Source organism: Colletotrichum jinshuiense, chromosome 5, assembly GCF_051148585.1.
Source record: "Colletotrichum jinshuiense chromosome 5, complete sequence".
Classification (NCBI taxonomy): domain Eukaryota; kingdom Fungi; phylum Ascomycota; class Sordariomycetes; order Glomerellales; family Glomerellaceae; genus Colletotrichum; species Colletotrichum jinshuiense.
Genome location: NC_139312.1, coordinates 3,635,408 through 3,661,586, shown reverse-complemented (window position 1 = coordinate 3,661,586; position 26,179 = coordinate 3,635,408). Strand labels below are relative to the sequence as shown.

General features: G+C 49.5%; 5 protein-coding genes across 5 annotated transcripts; 3 read left to right on the top strand and 2 right to left on the bottom strand.

Moving 5' to 3' along the window:
• Positions 1-753: 753 nt before the first annotated feature.
• EsH8_V_000882 (uncharacterized protein) lies at positions 754-1,702 on the bottom strand (the record flags this gene model as incomplete). The annotated part of the gene is made up of 3 exons (XM_083273398.1): positions 754-1,047; positions 1,106-1,408; positions 1,463-1,702. The coding sequence occupies 3 exons, from the start codon at positions 1,700-1,702 to the stop codon at positions 754-756; spliced, it is 837 nt and encodes a 278-aa protein (XP_083126113.1).
• Positions 1,703-13,878: 12,176 nt separating this feature from the next.
• On the top strand, positions 13,879-14,490 carry EsH8_V_000881 (uncharacterized protein; the record flags this gene model as incomplete). Its single annotated transcript, XM_083273397.1, has 1 exon — positions 13,879-14,490. The coding sequence occupies one exon, from the start codon at positions 13,879-13,881 to the stop codon at positions 14,488-14,490; it is 612 nt and encodes a 203-aa protein (XP_083126112.1).
• Positions 14,491-14,914: 424 nt separating this feature from the next.
• EsH8_V_000880 (uncharacterized protein) lies at positions 14,915-16,303 on the bottom strand (the record flags this gene model as incomplete). Its single annotated transcript, XM_083273396.1, has 1 exon — positions 14,915-16,303. The coding sequence occupies one exon, from the start codon at positions 16,301-16,303 to the stop codon at positions 14,915-14,917; it is 1,389 nt and encodes a 462-aa protein (XP_083126111.1).
• Positions 16,304-17,772: 1,469 nt separating this feature from the next.
• EsH8_V_000879 (alpha/beta fold hydrolase) lies at positions 17,773-18,660 on the top strand (the record flags this gene model as incomplete). The annotated part of the gene is made up of 1 exon (XM_083273395.1): positions 17,773-18,660. One exon carries the CDS (start codon positions 17,773-17,775, stop codon positions 18,658-18,660), a length of 888 nt encoding a protein of 295 aa, XP_083126110.1.
• Positions 18,661-23,831: 5,171 nt separating this feature from the next.
• Positions 23,832-25,594, top strand: EsH8_V_000878 (uncharacterized protein; the record flags this gene model as incomplete). Its single annotated transcript, XM_083273394.1, has 3 exons — positions 23,832-24,249; positions 24,457-25,433; positions 25,571-25,594. 3 exons carry the CDS (start codon positions 23,832-23,834, stop codon positions 25,592-25,594), a joined length of 1,419 nt encoding a protein of 472 aa, XP_083126109.1.
• Between the last annotated feature and the right edge of the window lie 585 nt (positions 25,595-26,179).

The following is a 26,179-nucleotide window of genomic DNA, read 5'->3' as shown; positions in this document are numbered from 1 at the left end:
AAAAGAAATCTCAAAACACTTGAGATTTCTGGGTGGGTTTCTCGTCTGCACAATGCAGCAGTTACGCATAGGCCCCCTCATTGTCGCGGTTGTAGCGAACAAAGGCCTGCCAAGGTCTGAAAAGGTCCGGAGTGATGATGCAAGGCTCTTGACTGATGACATGATCATAAACTCAGCAACCCAACACCGAGTTGGAGCACCGTGTAGGCAGTTAATAGAATGACTCGGAGCAATATGGCTTTGGTGAAGAGGGGGAATCGATCAGCGTCCCAATCCAATTCAGCTGGTGCTGAGGAAGTGGCTGAGTGAGCTGGTGAGTGAGTGCGTCAATGAGTGAGTGAGCCACAGCACTCAAAGGCTGCTGACCACTGTAGCTCGCTGATGCACTGGTGGCCAAGCCAGTGGCTCCGGCTCGATCACTAACTAATCGGCGAGACCCTAAGTAGAGGGCAAACGATCAAAACGTCTTTATTACAAATGATGCTACATTGTATTGTAGTTAATTACAGGATTAATATTAATGATAGTGTTATCGCTAAATAAAATGTTGCTAATTATTCGTGAGAGAGCGTAATCCCTTCGCTATCATGTTATCATTTATTACCATGCCACCGTAGCCGGGCCCGCCGAATATTTCCAAATCAATACCATCCCTCAGCCCGTCCCCATGCATTATACTTCGCTGTTGAAGTGTTTTAATCGTCTCCTTGCTGCTTTTATTTAAAGCCATGAAGAGTATCTCTGAACACCGAGTTAAGGTGAGGGAAAGGTGATAGCGGGGGCGTTGGGGACGAGACTAAAGGCTTGCGGGAGCAGGAGTTGAGCGTTGCGGACGCGGGCAGCGATGGCCGGGAGACCAGAGGTGGCAATAGCGACAGTGCCCAAGACCTGAGATGTGGTGGCTTGCAAGTAATTAACAGTGCCGGCCAAGGCCATCTGAATCTGGACCAGAAGGGGCCAAAAACCCTGTTGGCTCATGTACTGGGCGAAAACAGCGTTGATCTGCAAGGCTATCGATTGAGCGAGAGCCTGGGCCTGGCGAACAAGCTAAGATGCACATGTTAGCAATGCTCATTCACGTTGATGGGAAATGAGCTGTTCTTACATCTTCAGCGGCTCCGCCAATATCAGGAACAGCCGAGCTGGAAGCAGAAGGGGTGGGACTTGTGGTGGCGGAGGCGGTGGTGGTGGTGGTGGCAACGACGACATTAGCGGGGACGCGACCAATGCCGAGGCCACCAAGCACACCGCCAAGCACACCAGCGACATTGCCGACTACACCACCGACAGCGCCGCCAACATTGCTGAGTAAAGCGCCAAGACCGGTGGTAAGTGTATTGACATTTGCGCCAACGTTGACAAGATTCCTGTTGAGTTGGACCATCAGGAGCTGGACTTGATTCAGAACCTACAAAAGTGACATTAGCAGTGCACCTTTCAGAAAGTCACCAAGTGTTCTTACGTCTTGCACATTGCCAGTGGTAGCTTGTGAGAGATCGTTGACAAGAACGTTAATCTTGCTAAGATCGCCCTGGGCGATTTGGAGGGTGGTCATAATTCCTGATGCGAGATTGGGAGAGGAGAAAGCCCCCAAAGTTGTAACAACACCCCCAGGGAAGTTTTGTCTGGGCTGAAGTGCAGCGCCCTCAACTGATGACAAGGAGAGGGCGACAACGGCCGCGGCGAATGTCTTTGTCTGCATTTTGGGTCCTTGATGTACTTCTTTTTCCACCGGGAAAAAGGAAATAAAAGTGTGAAAGAGACAATAGAATTGTCTTGTTGAGAGTCAAAGACCAAGCAGAACCGTTGCAGTGCTAGATGGGAGATGATGTGCAAGCTGATGGAGGAAGAGAGGAAGATCTATTAGGAGGGAGGTGCAGATGCTTCTTATAGAGATCAAGAGTGAATTTCACACTCCACGATACCAACTTCGCCAACGTTGTGAGAACTAAAAGATGTCTGCAAACGAGAGTGAATATTTTTGTGGCTAGAGGCTAGGCAAGGGAGTGGCTTTCTAGCTGAGGACTGCTTTAATGGACACCCACTCAATGTATTGTTAGTCTCTTGTGTCCGCCTTCAGATGGATGACGAGCTAACAAGCTTTGTGGGGAGGGTTGAGAAGTTAATCTAGATGATGCACTCAAACAATTCGCCAACACTCGCTTAAGAATTGACGCTTTGCAATACAGGCTGAAAGTTGAACGTCGTCATTACTAGACCTGTGTAACGAGGAAACAGGCGGCTATGGTGTCTCTATACCACACGAAGACAGGGCAATGGACCAAGACACGCCCCCCCCCCCCCCCCCCCCCGAGGCTCAGCTGAGACAACTCAAAGGAGTTCGAGAACCCAGCAAGTAAAGAGTGAGGAGTGGTCATGCTTACAAAGAAGCCCGGCAGGTAGGCTGGGTTCTGGGCATCCCGGATTCTCGGGCTTTCCTGTCTTCCACCCACCCAGAATGTCCAGAGTTGCACGAATAATACTGGAAACGGGAAATCTAGCGAACTTCTTCTGAGTTCCCACCGAATGGGGTCCTGGTCTGGTTGGCCCCGAGACGCTAGAAGGCGGCTGATGTCTTAGACAATTCAGGCATCCAGCGAATCAAGATTATTCCGGACTGTCGGTTTACCTTACATTCAACAGGGGCAACCCGTTGTAAAGGTTAAGCTAACCCAATTATTAATAGAGCTTGGAGCTTTCCTAGTAACCGGAACTAGATCAGGCATAGCAGTAGCTTGGCAGGCGGGCTCGGCTGCGGGAAGTGTGTTAGCGGACACCCTCTCAACGGGCCGCATTCATCGACAGGGTGGCGCTCCAGCCATCTTCGACTCCTCGGATTGAGTTTGCTCCGAAGTGGGTGGCAGATGATCAGCCCTTATTATGGAGATAGTTCCGTCAGTGGCACTCCAAGACGACGTTCGCTTAGAAGTAGGTGGCAGAAGATCGGCCTTTTTGTGGAGATAGATCCGTCAGTGGCACTCCAAGACGACGTTTGCGACCAGATATAGGACAAGAAATCCGTGCAATGTCAGGGCAGCGCCAGAACACTGAACAGGCAGATTCAACCCTATAATGCCTTACTAAAGACTGTATCCCGATCGGTACGACAATATCTTGATCTTGCGGCTCTGTCTCAGCATTTTTAATTAGGTCATCGACTTTTAGCGGTATACAATTATTAGACTATCGTAGTAGCTACAGAATCTAACTAACCAAGGTCAACAACACAAGCTAGCTTTGCATTCGGCTAAATATTCTAGAACCGACAATTGCCAAAAATCAACGTCACAACAACGGTTCGTTATTTTCCTCTTCATATTGGTTAATCTCCAAGACTGTCTTAAAGCGAACTTGACTAGAGAGGATCGACATTCATTTAAGACCGTAGTACACTCCACTTCCGTGGTTCTGGTTTGTGAGACATGATCGCAACTTGGAATGCATGTTTGCGGTCTAGTGCTAGCCATTTAGGTCGGAACCCTCGGGGTATTTTCCCAACTAATCACCACGCCAGCCCTATCCTAGACGATTCTATCCTCAAATCTGCGCCTGGTCAAAGCGCCCCAACCAAATCGGCCTCCAATTCGGACCCAATCGCTTGGGAATGACGCCCATAGTAAGGATATATAACGCCTTTGGAGACATCATATTAAATGAGCCAGCTTGGCTGATTGAACTAATATATCCATAACGATGTTTCAATCCGCCAGAGCCAATGTCCTGCTAGTCACATCGGATGAAGACTTTCGACAGTGGGAAAAATGGCGAAAAATGCACTTGAAGCGTCACTTCGCCTTGAGACCGGCTTAACACAAACTTTTGACTGGATGCGCAGAATTCGGAAGGGTAGTATAAGTCAGTTCCCAGCCGCTGTGAAGTCTTCCTCGCCAGCCTGGTTTCACTCGAAGATTGGACACCGTATAGCTTAAAGATAAAGATTGTTACAGCCAGAAAACAGAGGAGCATGGCAAGATGCATTTCAGCAGCAGTCTTTGTGGAGTAGTGACTAGGATTGATCTGCTCAAGGCTATTCTCATGTTACCTGTTATATTTGGAGGTCGAGAGAAACCAATAATGACAATCGGAGATGCGGTGGCGTTGTTTCTTAGGGATGAGGATTTTTCACAGGAAAGATGTGTCTCAGTGTTGGAATCACAGGGTATCTGTTGTATACAACAGGACTGCCCGTATGGGCTGGAGCTCGCCGAATATCTATGGTATATTCGGAAGCTGTAAATCGGTATGTAAAAGAGAAAGTAGAAGGTTGGCAGCAGCATCAGCGGAAGTGTAGATATAGCTGTTGGCAGCCCGGAGACGTAATCTCCGGGCTCCACTGCTGCGGCCGCTGCCGTGGCCGGCGGCCGGCAGCTTGGCTGCTGACCGCCTGCCTGTATTCTGGTCACGTAATCCAACACTCAGCTCCAAACAAGACTTCAGAAATGGTAACTGGCAAAACTTTCTCGTACAAATACTAATAGAAGCATCCAGCATCATTAGCCTTGTGGTCGTGGCTCCTCATCCTTCTGTCTTTAACGTCTTTAACTACTATTAACCTTCCACCCATCTCATCTAATCAATATTGGGGCTAAACCCCTATCACCTTAGGATTACGACTTTTGACCCCAAATTGGCACGTGGTTATAGACATGAAGCGAGCAAATTTAGGCATAGCAAGTCTAAAGGCTTATAATAACATGGAGCGCTCTAGCAGACCCAAATCGATGGATTTTAGGTCGTAGCAGAACGACTAGCTCACTAACTGCATTTAGTAAGGATATACGAAGGGGTGGTTTACGTGAAAGTGATGCACGCAGTAAAGCTCCAGGTCATATTTACATATGTTGGTATCACAGGATACCTGTACAGGTGGTACATCAACGTCATCAAAGCATGCGGTAAACTGGTTCTGTATTCTGTATGCGTGTATAGAAGAGAAAATAGGTAGGTTGACAGCAGCAGCAGTAATGGAGATATTGCTGTTGGCATCCCGGAGGTTGGATCCCCGGGTTCCGCTGCCGCGGCTGACTGTTGTAGCTACCCGGCTCCCTGTATTTTAGCTGAGTAATCCAACTACACGACTGGAGATAAATTCACGCCGCGACTGCAATTTAACATGGCCTCGTTTTATTACAGCGCCATGTCAAAATGCCCCCACGGAAGCCTTCCTAAACGATTTTGCATGGTCATCGAAGCACATACGACCATACCCACTGGAGAACTCGGGATCCCGTCCGCTCTCCCATAGATAAGCCAGTGAGGGCCGGATTAGTAGTTGGGTCGGTGACGACCAGCGAATACCTGGTGTTGTATGTTTTCTCACTTTTGTTTTAACCATTTGTTTACACTTGCTTGTTGCTTCAGTTTTTGGTACAGTAACGGCTGCTACCTTGATGTTGAATAATCCAAGATTTTCTTTTAAATGGTTCTAAACGGTTGGTTGATCTAAGGTAAAAACTTGTTGGATGACATATAGCATGAATCACATGGTTCAATATAACTTCAATCTAGTAGTGTTTATAGGCCACTAGTTCTTTAATAGACATCTCCAGCGAAAGAGGTTCGCGTTCACCGGGAGCAACAAATTGTGTCTGTAGGAAGCATATAACGGTGACCGCCGTCTATGGCCACTCAGACATAGGGGATATTCAACTTTTGGTCTGACTCCGAGTTGGGCAAGCAATCGTTGTTCGCCTTGGCCTCTAAAGAGGTAATTTCATAGACTCTATTCTCGTGCAACTAACCGCGGTATTAGCCCATCTCAACACGATGGCGCCGATGATCAGAAAGAGGAGATTAACAAATTGGGGACGGAGTCGAACAGAGAAAAGGCGTTGCAGTCTTATATCAGGTTTGGGCCGTCACACTGGCTAAAAGTGATGCTGCTGGCCAGAACCAAATGTCAGAAAACTTTACTCTCTGTTGCTAGAGAGTCTAAAATCAGTCACCATAAACCGTAATTACTTGTGCCAAGGGCAAGGGCTCCCTTGAGCTTTATTGACATCTTGACCCGCGCCAGACTGAACAGGCTGAACGTGGACTAGGTATAATGATGTCAAGACTTCAGTTCCATTGTTTTCTCTATTACGTAGTAGGAGTGGATAGATATGGAATAGGCAAGGAAAGGCTGGAATTATTAAGAATGAAGAAACATAGGTGTAGGATCACAAGGCGATAGTTGTACAGCGTAAGGCACATATATCTAACTGTGATAGGCATTAAGATAGTTAAAGCGGGATGAGGTAGATTTATAAAGAAGTGTTTTAAGTAATAGCCAGTAAATATATTAATGAACAAGCAGTCCAAGCTGGCTATTTCAAGTCACCTAAGATATAAGACAGCGTATATATAGCATCAAGGTTCTATAAAACATCTTTAGAGGAGAACGGATGCTAGGCTAGCTGGCATGACCTATCAATTGTGTAACAACTGGCGTAACAAGCAACCGCAAAATGGCTTTGAAAACTTCCTATAAATGGCATAAAAAGAAAAGGGGCTGAACAGTGGCATCTTTAGTAAGGAATGCTAAGTGCAGATAATTCATAGTAGGATGTCATTGGGTTTGCAGCTGAGAAGACTTGCATTTGAATCATGATGCTACAGAGGATTAAGGATAGTCCCATTTGTTGACAATGATCACCATGTTGCCTCCCGAGCTGTCAGTCATTATCTATCGTAAAATTCAACAGCTTCATTTAGTGGATTTATGGATAAGATGGCAGGACTGTGATCGATTACTGAAGACTACTTTGGTAGATGGAAATCGATATTGCATTAGCGGCGTATTTATTTTCGCTGGCAGCATCTGCGGCGTGTGAAACGGTGATGTTAAGGACATTTTGAAAACGCAATGGCGTGGCCGATTAGAATAGCGCTGCCTTCCTAATAACTACCTCAACCCCAGTTTAAGGGTTAGGGGTAGAAGTAAGGGATATTCTTCTTGTACTAAGGTAGCTTGAAGGCAATATTACTTCCGGTACCACATCCGTGATGTTCTTCCCTGTCGCATCTTTCTCTGCAGTTGAAACATTCCATAGAGTAACGCTTCAGCAGTTGGCGGGCACCCCGGGACGTATATGTCGACTGGGACGATTCGATCGCAGCCACGAACCACAGCGTAGCTATAATGATAGTAACCTCCACCGTTGGCACAACTACCCATGCTGATGACCCATCTAGGCTCTGGCATCTGATCGTAGACCTGGCGAAATGCAGGTGCCATCTTGTTCGTCAACGTTCCAGCCACTATCATCACGTCAGACTGACGGGGTGAGGCTCGGAACATGAACCCAAACCGATCTTGATCGTATCGCGGCCCGGCAATATGCATCATTTCGACAGCACAACATGCCAAGCCGAACGTCATCGGGTACATCGATCCTTGGCGCGCCCAGTTTGCTATTATATCGAAAGTCGTGCTGTTAAGAAAGTGTTAGGCCGAGATAACATGAATATAGAGGACGTAGAGGGTGTGAAAGATGCTCACACAACATGTTGGGCCAGAGACTTGGGCTTCTCCTCTGAGGCAAGTGCGACTTCGCGACGTCTCTTTTGCGGTAAGTTTCTCTGACTTTGAGAGGTGACAGTGGCTATAGCATTCCATTGCGTCGACTCGAAGGGCAGATGCGTTTTTATTTCTGACCCAAGATGTCTTATTCGTCGAGAGCCCAGTATCTTGAACATTTTGATAGATTGGTCGCTTACGTTGCTTACTTTTAAGCCAGGTACAAAAGAGGGAGGATTTAGATTGGCATGATGGGGGATGCAGCATCTTTAAAGCGGCTTATAGTGTCCTAGCGTTTCTCTGGGCACTCTGCGGGTGGGTGCAGCAAATTGTGTAAGGGAAGAACACAGAAGAGGCACAAATACCTGTTCTTAACAGTTCGGGCATGGCCAGAGATAAGCCAATCACGACGAATAGGTACACAAGAATATCTTAAGCGACCCCACCCCCAGCCCAGAGACTCAACATGCTCAGCTTGATGTAATTACTCCTCGAATGAAGGTGGTCATACCAATCACTAGTTGATTATACATTCTTGGGTTCATATCATTCACGATTTGATTGACTTTACGCCAACATGAATACAGAGCTCACCTACATATGGATCTAAAAGACGACTGACGTTCACCCTTCAGAGCCCCTGGGTTCCAGCTCAAGTGGCATCATGCTCTAGATACCTAATTTCACAAGCAGGCGGCTGGCTACTTAGTCCAGATCCATCAAAGTTTCACCCCCACTATTTACGTAGTTAGCATTAACCCCGCCACAAGTCTATTGCCCCACTTCGGACTCGGAGCGAGAGCGAAGTGGAACCATTAACACTACGGCCGGGCCACTAGGCGAATAAAACGTTAAGAACGGGCCTAGCCGTCTCGGACTCCACGAAAGCTTCCCAACTCTTTCCGTGTCGCTGTTCCGCGAAGCCTCTTACGGATCAGAGGAATTTCTCGCCTGTTTATCATTCGCTCGTTGAGGTCTAACCTCTGTATTGAGGAAGACTCTGGGCATCCGTAGTCCATTCCTTATTCTGCTCATCCCAGACATCAGATTCCTTTCGTTTTGTTCATGTCCTTCCCCTGATTGACTTTCAGATGCACACATTTCGGTGCGCACGCCTACACACACACACCATCATGGAAGAGCTCCCTACATTGCGGCATTGGCCCAAGAGAAGTCACAGAAAAGTTCGCACAGGTTGCACCATATGCAAAATAAGGAAGGTCAAAGTAAGTGGCCCAAGCGAGAGGGGGGCATCTAGATTCCCCGAATCTGCTGTTCTAACAGCATCTAATTTTTATCTTGTTGGACAGTGTGATGAAAAGAAGCCGCAATGTTCCCGATGCATCAAGCAAGGCACTCGATGTGATATATCGTCAGGCGACACGAAGCAGCCTTCCACGCCACTATCTGTTAGTTCGATTTCGGCCCAGATGTCTTTAAGACTGAACATGCTGGACCTTGAGCTCATCCACCACTGGACATTGTCAACACACGACTCGTTGACATCCCACCCCCTGCTCCGACCTTTCTGGCTCAGGAATGCCGTAAAGGTCGGCTTCCGTTGCGCCTTTGTTATGCGGACTATCCTTGCCCTTTCCGCTGTCCACCTGGGGACCCTTAACCCTGAACGGAGAGAGGTCCTCCTCCAGCACGCGCTTACCCACCAGAATCTGGCAGCCACAACGGCTCGTGAGTTCATACACCCTGGGGTTCACATAGAAGATACAGAGATGCAGGAGAACCTATTTTTGTATTCTGTTCTCGTCTTGTTTTATGGTAGGTTTATGATGAGGTTAATCAAGTTATGTGCACTTTTGTTAACAAGATACTTCTAGTCGTCTCAGAAACAGACAGCCCCTATGAGGGCTTCTTTGGCCGCAACGATCCGACCGAACATAATACTCCAAACTGGATGGCTTTCTTTTTAGGCTCTCGCCACATTGGAGTAGCGTTTACCTTACACTCGCTCCACTCCAGCCATAGCCTCACACATCCCCTCATCACCTACATGATGAGCATGTCATTTTGTCGCACAAAAGTCTCGCAAGGCCCTCACCTCATCACCTTGCTTGACCGATTACGCCGTCTCGAAAACGATTGTCCATCTCCAGAACGAGCAGTTCATGTGCATGCGGCTCAAGAACTCGACATAATCTTTACGGTTTTATCTGAGTTTGCGGAAACCAGGGATATGCTCCATGCATTTCTCTGGATCAACATGGTCTCCGATCAGACAGACTTTATCTCTCTGCTCCAAACCCCGAAGCCTTCACAAGAGGCACTGGTCATTTGGACGTACTTCTGTATGATCTCACAAAGACTTCCAACACCGTGGTGGTCGCAGAGATGGGCTCAAGGGCTAAGAAATCGCACACTGGAAATGCTCGATGAAGAGCACAAGACTTGGGTTGTAGAACTGCAATTTTGGGACGGATAAGTCAGTCAACCATTAGCACAGCGCAATCAAACTTGCAGTCCATCTGGGTAACTTGGTATCCCATTCAAACATGCTGCCTGTATTTGAAAGGTACTGGTGCTATCTATTGGTTTTCATATGATTGAATATTGTAGGTACCGAAAACTGAGACAACAACGTTCCCGAGATGCATTCGCCTCTGCCCAGATCGCCTCCTGGCTCAGCGCCAACGTCGTCAGGTGCATATGGAGACTCGCCACCGCCGTTTCGGGCAGCAGCGTTCACGGCCGACGCTTTCCACGGCGTACAGTTTGTTACGTCTTTTTTTAGCAACGCTGAACACCAACACATCTCCAACCAGCACCAATACACAGATCTGCTCATTCATTCCCCAAACGACTCCGCCCTCCGTCGCCGATAACACCATGACTTATGTTGCTTTAGGACGCCATGGTAGTCGTCAAAGCGCTCAGCCAACTCAACTCCTTCGTCGGACAGAAGGCGAATACTTGCTGCACAAGAATCAGCCCAATATCCATTTCATTCAGATATTCCATGGCCACAAGAATCAGCTCTTGTCCCACAACAAGTAGTTTTCAGGACCTTTCTATCGTTTTCGACGGTCCATTGAGTCCCGCGAGCCCCCTCACTTACTTCCCCAGCCTCTATTCCCCAGGAGTCGTATCGCTCTGATTCTGTCATAAGAAAGATACGCTAAGGGAAAGCCACTGGAGACATTGAATGTGTCCGCCGTCCTTCTTAGTAGCAAACTCCTCGACAAACAACATGCAGAGGCTACACCCGCACGCATTCCCTCCACCGGGCTGGAAAGCCTCGAATCAAACTCGCCCAAGCAAAGAAGACGCGCCAGCCACAGTTCTAATCGGTTTTCCTCCCCTGGTTTTATCCATCATGTCTCATTAGGAGGAAGAATCGCTCGCTCAATTGACTTCGTCTAATTCTCACTGGCACCTACCGAGTCTTTCCAATAACTTTTCGATACAGCCCCATCTCAAGCGATATCTTCAAGAAGCTGCTCTCTCCCATATTCACCGTTAAACTTTTGATATCACCCCAGAAGAAGGCAAGAGTGCAGGTACCGAAGCTCCAACTTCGTGTCACTCCGCGGTTCAACCAAGTTGTCGACCAAGGCAACGGCTCCGTTCGAAACTGGAACTAGTTAAAGAGAGTCTCGACACCCTAGGCCTCCACGCCATTGGCTAAAAGTTATTGTCATAAACGCGATGGTACGTCGTCTTGAGTCCGATGCCATTGCCGTCGGTGATAGCCTCATCCTCTGTTCCAACCAGAAGACCGAACGTGCGCGACTCCGCCATCTGCCCACAATGCGGAAGAGCAATGTTCTACTGTTCATGGAATGTAACAACCACAGGAACGTTTTCCTCTGGGTACACAGCAGAAATCTGCTGTCTGAATTCAACCCCCTGCATTCAGGATGCAGATGCACCAGCGGAAACATAGCCTCGAGCTTCCTGCAGTGGGCCTACAAGGACCCTGATCTGCAAATCGCTTTCCGCCAGAAAAGGGAATGCGATTGCAATCTTGGACTAGCCATGTTCAAACGTAATTTCTGTGCCTTCTTTCTAACCATATGACAGTATCTGATGCAGCCGAATGACTGGGACTGTGGCGTGTGTACCTGTTGGTATCACAGGATACCCGTGCGGGTGGTAATTCGAACGTAAGCAACGAAAGGTCAAAACCGGTACTGTATTCTGGTTGTTGTGTGTGTTTGTAGAAGAGAAAGTAGGTAGGTTGGCAGCAGCAGCAGTAGTGAAGATATCGCTGTTGGCAGGCCGGAGGTTGAATCTCTGGGTTCCGCTGCCGGCTGCTACTGCTGCCCAAGTCCCTGTATTCTAGCTGAGTAATACAACAACATGACTGGAGATGAATTCACGCAACTGCATTTTAACATGGCCTCGTTTCATTGCCACGCCATGTCAGAATGCTGACAAACAGCCCTACATAAATGACTTTGCGTGGTCAACATAGCACATACGACCATACCCACTGGAGAACTCGGGATCCCGTCCGCTCTCCCATAGATAAGCCAGTGAGGGCCGGATCAGTAGTTGGGTCGGTGACGACCAGCGAATACCTGGTGTTGTATGTTTTGCCTTTTTTTTAATCTTGACCTTTTGCTTGCACTTGCCTCTTGCTATAGCTTTTGGTACTGTAACGGCTGAATTTTCGATTGTTAGCGATGTTGCGTAGGTTGGGAGCGCGGTTGCAAGCGGCGTTGTTGATGCCTTTATTCTGTTGACAAGTGACCGAGATGTTCGCGCTTCGGCGGGGCGTTGGAGACTTCGCGGTTGGTTTGGAACAAAAGACTCCGATATGCCAGGAAAGAACTTTTGACGACCTAGCCAAAAGGAACCTAAGGTGATCTCGCTTGAGAGCCCCTAGGCAAGGATCCCGCAAGTGTTCGGCTCATGAATCCGTACAATGAGCTGTTTTAGCGGTAAATGTTAGTATTAGTTGATTGAAAGGGCAATTATAGGGATGCTCCGATATTCCAGCCGAACTCTTGGTACTTACGGCCTCAACCTCAGCAATGTCCTCGCAGCACCACCACACCAACTTCCTAAACCGTTCTCTCCTGTCCCAGCCTTCGGATCTGAGTGACATCCTCGGTCTTCCAGTGAGCCATGGCCAGCTTGACAGCGTCTTTTTTGAGCACAAGATGCAGCAGCTGCGGTAATAGTTCGAGACTTACACACAGGCGCAGCAGTGTTGGCGGCAGGGGCGATGGAGGTGGCAGGGGGAGGCAGCCGAGGTCAAGGCCCACGTGGTGCGAGTTGGTGGTCAAACTCACGCCCAGCTGGAGCCTTTGACGATAAGCACCTGCACGCACCCGGCTTTTATGCCGTGCCATCTTCTCCTGGCCTCATTTCCTGAATTTCTCCAAGCCACCCCACGTTGGGCGCGGCCCCGGCCGTCCGCTGTGACCAGGGGTTACCTCCCCGTCGATTCACTTGGTGACTTGGCGAAAATAAGGTTAGTTAGCACATAATAGGATAAGCAGCCTGCTTACGCCTTTATAACAGTTACATTTCTAGAATGGGAAATCGATTCTAAAAAATCTTTACTATATATTAGTATTATACAACTTGTGAAGTAATGGCATTGTTTTTATTTATCTAAAACTGAGAATTGGCCTGCAGTTAGAAAAATCGCTGTTGATTTTTCTAATAGCCTGTGATTTTCATAAATTCTTCAAGTGCGCAACTAGCTCCTTAGTGGTTTAGACTGGACATCTGATCCTGCGTCCTACAAGGATCCCTTGCTGTCCTGTAGAGGATAATCTGCTGTGCTGTAAAAGATCTTTTGCTGCCCTGTAAAATGTGTTTTGCTGTCCTGTGAAAGATCTTTTGCTCCCCTGTAACGGATATTTTGCCGTCCTGTAAAAGATCTTTTGCTGCCCCATAAAGATTGTTTTGCTGTCCTGTAAAAGATCTTTTACTGCCGCCCTGTAAAAGATCTTTTGCTGTCCCGTTAATAAGCAAGAATGCGGAGGTGCAGCGGATCTAACCAATCATTGAATTTAGCCTCTAGACTTATACCATGTAAGCTACTGCAGCGCTCTTGACGCGAATGCTTGATTCCACTTCGTTGGCTTGTCATATGTCACCTACCTTTCTTGTGTAGAGATGCATGAGGTGGTTCGAGGTCCAATTTCACTAATGCACGGAGCAGTAAGGATTTCGTTGCCTGGAGATAGAGAGAGTCTTGAAGCTAAAAAACAGCGGTTAGCGAAAGAGACCCAAGTCTGCTATTAACTTATCGACTGGAGTTTGGGTATATAAGACCACGACGGAACACCAAGAATCGAATGGACAGAAGGCTCATCATCCACCAAACAGGACTTCACTCAAACTCAATTCCTTCGCTGTCCAACGAAAACACACTTAGTGCAAACCATTTTAGCACATACATTGCAATGCATCTCTCTCTCTACGTTGTTTCGGCTCTTGCCGCCTGCTCCGCAGCCTTCAAGGTCCCCGAGGGCGCAACCAACGGCTTCTATGTCGCCTATCACGACGAGGCAGGCAATGAAGTCCACGTCAAGGACCCGGACGCCGCTTTCTTGAAGGGCCTTCAGTCATCCGTCCCTGCAGTGGGCGAGGAGAGCAAGCCGGGCGTCTCCCGAGTCCGCCGCTCCTCCTCCGGTGCGCGCCTTTTTGAGCGTGCGGCCACTGTTTGGTGCGGATGCACCCACCACCTGAACAACATTGACTGCGACAACGCCGTCAACCAGATCAAGAACCAGATCCGCAACGCAGGCGGACAGTCCGACGTCAAGCCGGGCACCGCGTGGTATGGCATCAACGGCAACGTTGTTTCGTTCATCTGCAACCTCTATGGGCCCAGCAACGGCCGCATGACGGAAGCCACTTTTGCCGGTGGCCTATCGACCATTACGAGTTCGTGCGGATACTATGTTGCGGGCACAATTGAGAACGATGTGTCGGATGTTGGGTACATGAACCTTGATGGCGAAGCTACCTGGTTCTGCGAAAGGACCCGGTGGTCTCTGGATCACAGCTGCTAAGGGGTTGTAGTTGGATTAATTGGCCAGAATACGGGCGGGCGGTGAGCAGCAGCCGGCCTCCGGCCGCAGCAGCGGAGCCCGGATATTACACCTCCGGGCTGCCAACAGCAATATCTTAACAACTGCTGTCGCTGGTGTCAACTTTACTACTTTCTCTTCTACGTACCGATTTACAAGCTTCTGAATACACTATATTGATATTCGGCGAACTTCTACCTCTACGGGTATCCTGTGATTTCCAACAGTTGTATCAGTCTTGATGAACGAGAATGAGTGGCATGTCAGTGGTGGAATGGGACTGAGCCTTAGTTGTAACTATGATATCTTCTAGTGATTCTGATACCTCTGTTGCCTCTTGTTTTTCTGTTGCTTCTATATCCAGTTGTACAGTAGTAAGACTCCCTGCTATGAAGCAAACCTCCATTCAACGTTTCTCAACCATCAAAAACCTCGTCAAGCTATAGAAAATCGCAGCCAAGATCAAACAACCGGCGACAAAGCCAATCATGCCCAACCACTCGACGCTGGTGGCATCACCTAAGATGTAGCCTGCCACAGGGGGACCTATGAGAAGCGAAACGCCAGCGAGTGTGAAGGTGGCGCCCATCCTGGAGCCAACCTTGCTCAGATCAGGGCTCAGGCCCACAACGCCAGTCGGCACAAGACCTACAACGCCACCTGAGAAGGCACCATACAAGATCGTGAATACAATTAAACTGCCAATGTTATGCATGCCTAGCCATCCAAACGCCAGGATGGCCGAGCATAGGGTGCACGCAAGCAAGGTGTTGATGGTTCCCACCTTATCCGCCAAGGCTCCCGGGATGATGCGCCCCAAGAAGCTACCCACGTTAAGCAGCGTAACAAGATACTGCGACTGGTCAAGGGACCAGACGTTGTGGGCGACGGAGAAGAGCTCGATGTAGAAGAATGGAACGTAAAGAACAAGGAATACCAGGATACTGCCCGCGATGAATAGCAGGAAAGGCGCATCTGTCCACATCCCCTCATCGAAGACAACCAACCCGGCCCTTCCGTGCGGCGTGGTGCGCGTCTTCATGACCACAAGCGGAATGACGGCTAGGCCTAGGAGAATGAAAGCAATGGCCCTTGTTGCCCAACCGAAACCGACGTTGACGTGCAAGTGGCTGAACAGGATCGGGAAGACAATGCCTCCAATAGGCGATCCGCTTGAAGCAATACCTATTGCCAGCGCACGGTGGCGGTGAAAGTACTGTGGCATGATGGCCATGGAGGGAAGAAATATGAGACCCATTCCGATGCCAATGCAAATACCCTGCGCAAGCATGACTTGCCAGTAAAGAGTGCACAGCGAGGTCATGAACTGGCCCAGAATAACAAGTACCAGCCCGGCCAGGAGAATCTCCCTAAACCAGCCCGCATCAAATAGTGGGCCGGCCAAGACGCCGACGAAGAATAACAGGCTGCCCTGGACAGATCCAACCCAGCTGATGGACGACGAGGACTCATTAGGCAGCATGGTGGTCTCATAATATGTCTGGTAGACGCCAAAGGTGCTGACGAGACCCCATGTCTCGAGCATGATGACCCAGGAGCCCAGGACCTGGAGCCAAGCCTGCAGGCCGCCATCAGGGACGGGCGAAGCGGCGGTAGTGTTGAGCTTTGCGTCTACTGCGTTCTCGGATCCGTTTGTTGCTTGTGCGGCGCCGGCTGATTGGAGGTGTTCTGTTGACGCCGACGTGGATGCGAGAGCAGGCTGTAGGGTTGAGGTGCCGGAGTTGTTGCTGCCAGTGTCCGTAGAAGGACTTTGAGGCTGGCTGGTGTAATCCATTGCGTTTAAACAGGAATTTGTTATTGATATGCGATATTGAGTATGATGAGGATTGATAGAGAAGTTGAATTGGTAATGAAGTAGGCTATTAGAGGATTTTAGGCTGAAATATCTCAAGTGTTGGCTTCAAGGGGAGGACTGCAACTGTTGGGCTTGGACTGACGATGGCTACCTTATGGCCTGTAAGAATGGAGGATATATACCACGACATCTTTGCTTGTGCGGGTAAGGCTCCGTCATAGGTTTTGCAGGTTGGATCCATATTTCACAGATGACAACTGCAAAAGAAACACTATGATCCGTTTGCCAGGCCTGTAGTTGGCCATGCGCTAAGGAATAGGACTGAGATGGTAAGCAGACAGAAAGGACTAGATACCGAACGATAAGCGTTGAACGTCATGTCGAATTTGAAATGGAACGCTGCTATTTTGGGCTGGGCTCTCGTCTAGGTGCCGTGGGCCGTGATGCCGGGCTTGTCCTGGCGGCTTGTTGCCGACATCCGTCGAAGTAAGGGGAGAATCTACCGAGTACTAAGGTACACCAAGCACTATTCTAAGCATTCCGCCAATGGCTTCGGCGATATGGTTAGGATAGGTGGGCATCTGTGCTTATCTAAGGTATTGATAGTTGTAGGATCACTAGCCTATCGCCTTTGATTGGGAGAATCATAGCTTTCCGATTCAATTGGGCAGTGCCAGAGTGTTGGCTCGGTGCCTGTAAGTCGGGACTCGGCCCAGTTGCCCCTGCAGAACAATGCAACCGGGGCCTACCATTGATTGCCCGAAACCGTCGTCATTAATCGAGAAACTCAATTGAAATGCGATACCCTGCCAAAATGACGTCAGGCTGTCCAACACTTCCATTCTTTTGTTTTTGGCGCACGCACAGCATCGCGTAGTCAGCCAGGTCTTAGTAAGGTGGTGCTCAATAAGCACCCAGCGGACTCCACAATGCCAAACAGCCAACATGGGGTGGACAGTTTTGGTCTATTCTGCGGATAGAGTATTCAGCGTCTATAGATCTATCCGCGATAGCCGAATCGCGTCGAAACTAGTAGGTCACAAACCGTGTATGCTGTACTAGGCAAGTTGCATGCACCATGCACGGCTTTCGCGATAATCCACCGGGATCCCTTTCTCGTATACTCTCCGCTGTCACCCATGGGAATCATACGGATCCATATCCTGGTTTGCATCGTAAACGATCATGACATCAGATCTGTCACACCCGCATACGACCTTGCCAAAATTGTAGGTCTTTGTCAGTGTCTAGAAGATAGCTTCTTCAGTTTCTAGGTATAAGAGCAGCCTCAATGAAAGAGAAAAAGTCGACATCATACAACCCTCTGCACTCTCAATTCTCAGTACAAAAACTCTAAAAGCACGCCTTCGTCTGCATTTACACGCTCGCATAAAGCCTTCACTGCACCCTTTTCCAGACCATAATCTACATTAATCATCAAACTCAACATGTTCAACAACGCATCATCCATTCTGGCCCTTGGCCTTCTAGGCCTAGCCTGCGTGCCCTCCGTTGTGGCTGCTCCCATCGCAGTAGAGGAGCTCGAGTGGCCCTCCCAGTACGTGCAGAGCGGCCCAACCTCGACCCGAGTTCTTGTGCAAGGCCACGGCCCGGCAGTGGTAATTGTGCCATCGTACGGCCGTGACGGCGGCGACGACTTTAACGGCCTCACCTCTGCTCTCGTCGATGCCGGCTACCTTGTCCTGCGTCCCCAGCCACGGGGCACGCTGGGATCGGTCGGTCCTATGGTCAACGTCACGCTGGACGACCTTGCCTCAGACGTAGCCGACGTGATCGACACTATTGCAGGCGGTCGCGCAATTGTGTTCGGCCACGCCTTTGGCACCTTTGTCACTAAGCGTGTCGCGCTGAATTACCCCGACAAAGTGCCTGCCATTGTGGTTGCATCTCCTGGTGGCCAGAAGATTCCCGAGAACATCGCCGGCATTCCTTTTGTCGCTGGCAACACCAGCCTGCCTGTTGCAACGCGCCTCGCAGCTCTAGAGTTGGCCTTCTTTGCGCCTGGCCACGATGCGCACATCTGGCTGGATGGATGGTACCCGGACACGCTCGCCATGGAGCACGGGGCCATCGAGGCAGCTGGGGACCTGACCAAATTCTGGGCTGGGGCAGACTCCACGCAGGTTCTCGAACTTATCCCAGCTGAGGACCCGTTCCAGCCCGAGGATCAGTGGAACACCACGGCCGACCTGTACCCTGACCGCGCCGTTTCAGTCGTCATCCAGAACGCCTCGCATGCCCTGCTGCCAGAGAATCTTACGGGTGTGGTAGAAGCAGTATTGCCGTACCTGGCCCAGCAAGCAACTCGTCTGTAATTACAATTGCTTATTAATTAGGCTTTGTTCAGTTATAACTGATGGAGATCTGGATAATGTATTGCTAGTGTTAGTATTCACTCGAGACGTACTAGGAAGTACTTGGCTTTAATAGGCACTATATTCGCCCTTCTAATATCATAATTAGGGGAAGGGGATTGAGTTGAAGACATGATTAATAAGGTGGAATTAGCTAGACTTGAGATAAGGGTTGAATGTTCGAATTTCACAGTTGTAATTAGAAGTCCTTGTGCAACTAATTTAATAATATATTTTACCTAATGCTATATAAACTAAAATTGAGTATTAATGAGGGCAAGAATCTTTAGGTCGTTAAATTTGAGCCAAAATTAATAATTATTTTAATTATGGCTCCTACAGACGGAGGAGAGATGGTGTAGTGCTGGCCGTCTTGAGTGCTGGATGGATGCCAGTCGTGGCGATAACGTGCTTGTGCGAAGGGAGAAAGGCAGGGCCAAGAGTTGGAGCGCGTGAGATTTTGCTAGAGCAGGGCCAGGACGGGGCGGGATCAACAATTGGAGGTCAGTTTGGGTTGATTTTGGCGATGTTGGTGGCCAGCACGCAGTTTACGAGGTGTGACCACCCTCGAACACCCTATCAATCTGGTTGTCTGGGTCATTGAATCCTAGACGCCGTCTCCCCACCTGCAACACCAGCTTTCCCAAACCATCTACTAAATCGAAGCTTTTTGTCGATTTCACGAACTGTTTAGAAAGATTGGTTGAATACAAGCATACGAGTATGATATGCCCTAGACCACGAGAGCTGTCTGCCCAGAGAATTCTCGAAGGTTTCACTGCGTCTGTAATTCTGCTCGCTTTGTTTGGTAACTACGTCAAAGCTAGATCGGTTTATCTTGACTGCCTGTTTCTTCCTTTTGGGACCTTCCAACCTGGAGTTACAGTGTCTATTGTGCTGCTGGGTAGTTGTTAGTTGACAGGGCCTGATTGCTGACAAGTAACTCATAAATTTGCTTGAAGCTGCGCAAAGGAAATATCTAGCCGTTTTTTCAATTACATTGATAACCCGAGAAAATCCTTCAAATTGAAGAAACCGTACCGAGTCCCATCATATGGATCAAAAGAAGATAGTAACCTTGGGAATTTGGAAATTCTCTCCTATGCTTAGGAGGCTCAAGAGTATATTGATAGTATTCCCGTTGTCCCCGATATAGTATCTCGTTATAGGTATGTCTCTGTTTTCTAGCTCGTTACTGACAACCTTTTTTAAAGATTGTTCAATTGACTAATGTAATCTATATTAGGAATAGTTTGTTGAACCTGCGCCCTCCTAGATTGAACTCAAACCGACAGTCCTATTACTACCCCCACTAGTACACACAAACAGCATCATTAGCAGATTAAAGAATAGAAGTAGAGCAAAATGGTTATATTTCTAACGATTTCAGGAGTAGAAGTAACAGGAAGGCGTCAACTCACTACAGGCCCATTTCCCACTGCGTCCACCCAAACGGCCGAACGTTAGGCGACCTTCAGGATAACAGGGCATACGCCCTCTTCTGATGCGAGGTAGTTGTCTCGATGATTTGACGTTCAACATCGCACATCATCACAGATGTCCGCTCGATAGTCGCTGTCCGATTTCCTTCGCAATACCACCGTTTGATGTCCCTACGCATCTTGTCGAGACGGCGGTACTTCCTTTCTGTGCTATAGCATAGCTTGCAGCGGTCGGGGTCGGTAATGGTTTCGAAGACAAGCTTCAGTCCACATGTCTCGCCTATCCGATGTTGCTTATAGCACTGCTCTTTGAACTGGCCCCATCTCCAATATCCACATTGCCATAATGTTTGGTTATAGTAGCACATGTCGTTTCTTCCTTTGTTTGTCGAAACCTTATTTTTTCCTTCTTTTCTTGGGTTCCTTCCCCTTGTCGAATGATGCTGTCTTGCGGGCCAAACGATACTTCTGCTCACTAGTACCCACTGATGGTTTCTCTTCTTATATAGTAGTATCTCCTCATGGTTGTCAAAACGGATAAGGATGTTTAAATGAACAGAACAAAAAAAAGAGGGGAGACAGTGTTGCTGTGGGACCGCATAAGTAGCAAGCTCCCTTTATCTATATAGTGCGGGGTCCAGAGCAGAAAAATGGAGAAATCGATCAATCTTCCTAATCACTCGATCAACCGTTGTAGTCACCCCCAGCCAGAATATCCTTGCAGCCTACCCAGGCTTGCTCTCCGCGGGGTGAACAGAGCAAACGCTCAACCGATGGATTCAGCTCAGGAAGAGTCCCCGCATCGCCGTCTCCTCACGTGTCGTCAACCGTGCCTGTTTTGATCAAGTGATGCGACGAGTGCCTCTTTTGGACAGTCTTCAGGTCTGGACCAACGTAGAGCAATTTTCAGCGGACCGGGGTTCCTGGCAACTGATCAGCGCTGCTGTTGCAATTGCGTCGGACACCGGGGTTCCTCAGGGCGCCTGGGTTCCGCGCATTCCGGGCTTCAACCGATTTATAAGCCAAAATACACAGGGGGAATGTACTTATATATATTATATAGCAAGGGGTGCGACCCTGACGATGAAGTAGTGTAGATTTGTACCACGGCTTGCAGCCCACCGGCCGCTGATGTTGGAGCCGGCCTATACGGAGCCTCATCCGGTGTGCCGCCCGTCAACAGCGGAGAGATAACACGCCGATGTTGGATGAAACTACTGTTGAAACGAACGACAGCGACAGCCCAAAAAGCTGCTGACTGGTGCGGCGGTTACCGGAGGCGATGCAGGTGAAGACAGCGGCGTGGGCCCACAACTGGCCTCGGATAATACCAATCGGAATGTAGTGCTAGCACCCGCCGAGGTTCAATCCCACCACTCACTGTTGGTTGATGATGTTGTTTGACTTTGTGCGTGTTCTTCTGGGCTGCTGCGTTATTTTCTGCACCCCTGCCGAAACACGGTGACCCACGCAGAACAATTCTCACAATCTCAGTACCAGACTGCTGAACTTAGCCAAGGTGACTTTCAAGATTACAACATCACACCAACGCAGACAATACCAAGAGAACCAAAACGTCACCATGCTCATTGGTCGTATAGCACGCCGTGCTATGGCTTGCTTTATTCTGTCACCTTGGGGTCCTTTGCTAATTTACCGTGCTTGAAACCTCCAACAGGACAGTATGTCGGCGCCTCCCAACTCAGCCAGCAGCTCGAAATCAATCGTCCCCATTATGCACTAATTACTGTGAGAGATCGCTGAGAGTCGGAGTGGGGTCTGAAATTACCCTTGTGAACCATCAGGCTGTCCAATAAGCCCGGATGCCGATGACTTGAGGTCAAGAAGTATCTGCTAGAGCTGCAGAGCTGTTGGCAAACCTATCCTCAATTGGCCAGTTACGTACACACTTACGACTAGTGGGCAGTGCGATGATGTAGCGACTATTTGTTGAAGGATAATGATGGATACGTCCCATGCAAGTGGAGATGGGTGTTAATGACTGATGCACGCTGGTGGTCAACGCATGTTGGAGGCTGTTGGAGGCTGTTGGACAAAAGTGCCACATTTCGAAATCGCAATTTCGCAACACCAACACCAACCCCGCGATCTTTACCAAATTAGTCACGGCGGCAAGGATGGCAGCTGCTCGACGTTGTCATCAAGAGCGACTGGTCCCGACAGTCTGGTAACTAGTGCAGACCTGGCGTGCCAGCGGTCCCACAAGACGATAAGTCTCGCAGGGATGACCACGCAACGCAGAGTACATTATGGTGGCACTGGGAAACTTGCTGGGAAATGGCTGGTTTATTTCTGTCGAATAATAAGGGCAGAAAGTGCCTGCGTTGTGCGACGTGGTTCGGCACCCAACAAAAGAGATCGGTGTGGCACACGCCTGTCATATATGATAAGCTTGTGGCAAGTATCTCGGCACTTGGTACCACCTTGTGCGGATGTGCATGGATGGATGGATTACATCAGCATCTGTGCTGGGCCCACAGCCACAAGTGAGTGGCTTGAACTGTACGCCTGTGGCGTAACCTCAAGCGTCAGGTTAACACGACCCTCGTTAACAACAACCTCCATATGGACCGAGGAGCAACCTGGCTGATGCTTTGGCCGTTGCGCAATCAGGATGATACTGCTTCCCCTTGACTCTGCCATGTTGCTGCAGCTATGACACCAGTGTCTTCAACTCAACCAGCTCAACATCTGCCGCCATCGCCGAGGCCTGCGTACCCTGCCATGCGCAGGGCACCAGCCTACAGGTCAAGATGATTGCGATGATGTTGATGGGAAGCACAAGATGCCGAGAAGGACGAAGAGGGGGTGGATTTAAGCTACATGCATCTTTCGCCACGTTGCCGTGGGCCGGCAGGATCCCCATCTGCCAGATGCGTGACGGACGACCGGGAGTACAGGAGAGAAAGAAGAAGAGTCTCCCACGTAATATATTGAGACTGCCTGGCAGCCTCATTCGATCACATCAATGGAAACGATGTTGGGCGCGAAGGGAAACCTGGAGCGCTCAAGGGAATTTTGATAGTTAGAGCCTGGGTAGTATCGCAGAATTCCTGGTGCTTCGCCCAGGAGGCTGGAAAACTCATTTCTGGCAGCTTCAACACTGCTGTGAAAAGATAGCTGATCATGTAAGAGCACGGCATCTGGAGAGTCATTTCCTCTCCTGACAGATTGGATGATTCAAGCAGGGTATCGTGTGACTCTCCAACAGTGAATGGAAACATCTTTCTCTTACATCATCAGCAAGACAGGCGCTGAAGGACAGTCTCGACTTGGTCAAGTCGTTAAGAACTTTCATCGACTGAGTAGAAGCGCAGTCTAGCACGGCTCATTATTGTGACCGTTGTTTACCAACCAGCGCCAAACAATACAGCGCTTCACGCACTCGTTCATACTGGACGCCAGCGACGAGCGCCGGCTCGAGATGCCCGTCTTGACGACTTGAGATGCCCCGGTTCGATGGCCTCGGCACTGGCATGACGTCACAGGCAGCTGCTGTTTTGTTCCTGGGCGGAAGGTGCTTCTGCCCGTTCGTCGCTCGACCTGTCCACCTTCCCATACCTTGATTAATTAGCTAGTTTACCCGGCCTTCCACCGCCAGCAAGGCATCCAATCTTTGAGCACTTCATTCTTTTCTCACTGCGTCCCCAACGAAGTGCTTGACCGAGAATGCCATCAACGACCACCAAAAGCGCTCGCGCGAGCACAAACATTGAAGATTGCGATAATCTAGAAATTCAGCGGCTCTTCGACACCATTGCGACCGCGCTTGGCACAAACGAAATACTCCTGCGCAGACAGTGGGCTGAACTTCGACGCACCTTCAGCGCCCAGCTCACGCGGAACCCGCAGGTCGGACGACACAGAAAGCCTTTCGCTGCCTACGCCGCCGAGGCACTGCCCAAGCACCAGCTGGTTCGCGTCCTCGACATTGTGTACGCAGAGCACTGGAACCAGAACGTGGCAGCCTTCAAGAAGCAGGCAAGCTACCGAACACGCGCAGCACGTGATCTCGATCTCGAACACCACCTCTACCTGTACCTATGGTTTGGCGAGAACGCGGTGGCGTCGTCGGAGTGCTGGAAGAGTGACTAGCGGTTTCTCGCGGACTTTGACGCGGCGAATTTGTTTCAACGACTTGTAGCAGCAAGACGCAGATATAAAAAGTCTGGCAATTACCTTGAAAATCCTTTCGTAACCAGAGACTTCACTCGGGTGAAGCAAGAAGGTGGCTTTGCGAAGAACCTTATGGTGCCCGTGCATCGATTGTGCTGACTGTGTCTTTTCTTAGTAGCAAAAGATCAGGCGATTCTTGGAGACGAGGACAAAGTCCAGGAAGAAGAGCTAGAAACCGGCCAGGAGAAAGACCAGAAGGAGGTCCAAGAAGACCACCAGGAAGACCAGTGGGGAGACCGCAGCTCACCTGGCAACGACTATCACGCCGATAACTTTCTACCTGACAACGACGACGAAGACGCGGACATCTTTGGAGCTTCCAGTCGGGCCTCACCAAGTATTACACAGTCACGAAGTCGAATCTTGTTGGATTTGCCTCGCTTGCTCGCTTCTGACGTCATTCTCAATCGCCAAAAACGCACTCTTCCCGAACCAGAAAAGTCTCGAGACCGTGGCAGCGTGCTTCAATGGGATCAGATATCATTGGACTCATCGGAACCTTACCAAGAATGCACCCCGCCCGATGCAGGCTTCAACGCAGACCTCGACGCGCTTCCATTCGATCTTAGCGGAGTGGTTAACATCCCCAGCCTCGCAAGCTCGACCGGCGACAACCAAGAGTTCTTTGACAGCATGGCGGAAATGGCCTCCAAGGAATCTTCTGGCGCATTTGGCTCTAACCTGACAGAGAGTGGAGGCGCTCAGCCAGGGTCCGTCGACGGTGCGACGGACGTCGAGATCAAGGGAATTCTGGACTCCCTTCAGCAGAAGGTGACAGAAATGCTTGAACAGGATAAGAAACAGAATGCAGGAGAGGATGAGACGTACGCCGAACGAGCCCTCAGAGAACTAGCCGAGGCCGATACAAGCATAGACAGTCTCGTCGAGGACTATACGGCAGGTCTCACGCGCATCCGAGAATTATCCGACCGCAGCTTGGTCAAAGATAAGACAGCATGGAGTCAGAAAGCGCAAACCTTGGCTCGACAGGAAGGACCATTGGCGCAGGAGATCGAGCAGCGTGTCGTCGAGGCAGTTCGCAAGAAACGCGTCGCTCAGCTATGTCTCGAGGCTGAGCACAAAAAGAGGGTCAAAGTACGTGGCTTGGCCAGGGAAGCCGGCGAAGCCCTGTTGCGATTACAAGATGCAATGTTGGAAGAGCTGCCTCCCTTTTTGACGATGAAGACGTCGGCGGGGGAGAGAACAGCGAGGTCGTCAGATTTGGCGATAAGGACAGAGTTGATGCATGGGACTGACTGACTTGGAGGTTTTTTTCTTTTGTTGAATATCATGGTGACTAGTAGCGTGTCACTGGGATGTGGCTGAGGACAAGTGGTCCGTCCAGCGCGAAAACCGTGTTGCGCGGGCGGAAAGCACCCGCGAAAAGATACATCGCTCCTCGTGGCACCACCAAGAAGAGAAATCCATCAAATTGTTGTCTCTATTTGAGCGTATGATATGGGGTACAGTTTTATGTGATTTTATATGCAAATAGTAAAGGTGGTGCACCACAGACCCCGGGAAAAATCGGAGAATCTCTTCGCAGAGTTTGTGTGTTAGTACGGTATGTGCACACTACACATCTATGGAGATGGGGGATAATCATCAAAAGGAAACCTCCTGATTGTTAGAGACATGCCCCAAGGCAAGTTGTTTTCATTTCCTTGTGCGGTCGTTCGCGAGTGTTGACGCACCCCTTTGTGGTAACTTGCTGAGTGCGAATGCGCGCTGTTTATATCATGTCCCTAAACCCACACAGACTTTGATACAGATTTATGTGATGGAGCAGCTTTTTGGGTGGACGGCGTGGAACTTGGCAGCCCCTGCTGATGCAGTACGCA